The 948-nt window shown below is 43.4% G+C and overlaps 1 protein-coding gene across 1 annotated transcript in view; it reads right to left on the bottom strand.

Moving 5' to 3' along the window:
- Positions 1-937, bottom strand: part of LOC103460103 (NAD(P)H dehydrogenase [quinone] 1-like) — a 7042-nt gene extending 6105 nt beyond the window's left edge. The window contains exons 1-2 of the mRNA XM_017303092.1: positions 748-937; positions 3-170 (exon numbers count right to left, since the gene is read on the bottom strand). Coding sequence (XP_017158581.1) covers positions 3-170; positions 748-901 — 322 coding nt within the window. The 5' untranslated portion in view covers positions 902-937. The remainder of the gene's footprint in view (positions 1-2; positions 171-747) is intronic.
- Positions 938-948: the final 11 nt, after the last annotated feature.

Genomic DNA, 948 nt, shown 5'->3' on the forward strand with positions numbered 1-948 from the left:
ACCGATGATGTCATCCTGCGTGGCGCTGGCTCTGAAGTTCATGGCGTAAAGGTCAGACACGGTGACCCGGAAGCCCTGACCCGACAGCTCCTGGACCGCCGCGTCCCGCAGCGCCGCGTTGAACGAAGCCGGGCTCTGGTGGGCGAAGACGATCAGAGCCGCTTTCTGAGCTGGACACACCGGAACCGGACCGGAACCGGACCGGAACCGGACCGGACAGGTCAGAACAGATTTCACACGGAGGAGGAGGCTTTATTATTACCGTTATAAGTAGTAGTAATAACAATTTATTAATGTTTATTATAATAATATTAGAAGTAATAATTATTAATAAAATATCATCATTTCAATTATTTTTAATAACAAACTTGTTCTGTATGATTATACAAAAATAAAAAGCATTTCTCGCTTCAAATATCAAAATTAATTTAATAATTAATTTTCTCCAGTAATAATTTTTCGTTTTCTGTGAGAATAAACAGATGTTCTTTAAATTTAAAATAAAAACACATGCGACACCTTCCGCCTTGGAAACATAAGATAAAAGCTGAATATAAAAATAAATGAACCGATTTCTAAATTATAAACATTTACATGTCACAGTATTTTATCATTAAGTCGTTTGATTCTGGCTGTGCAGGAAAAAACACAGAAATATGTTTCATTTTAGACTGAAATAAGAAATGTAATAAACTAAAGAGACTCTGAAGCGGCTCCTCCAGATGGAGCCAGCAGAGGAAACCTCACCCATGCTGAGTGTGTGAGCCGCAGCCTGGAGCCGCCGAGGCTTCAAATCCGGGTTTTTATCCGCGCTGAGGCCGGAGGAGGCAGAGGAGCCGGAGGTCCGACCGGATCTGAAGTCCAGACGGAGTGGATGTGTGAGGAGGAGGAGCAGGAGCATTTCAGAAGGAGATGAAGAGACTGCAGGGGCGAGCCTGTGTGTGTGTG

Source organism: Poecilia reticulata, unplaced genomic scaffold (genome assembly GCF_000633615.1).
Source record: "Poecilia reticulata strain Guanapo unplaced genomic scaffold, Guppy_female_1.0+MT scaffold_181, whole genome shotgun sequence".
NCBI lineage: Eukaryota > Metazoa > Chordata > Actinopteri > Cyprinodontiformes > Poeciliidae > Poecilia > Poecilia reticulata.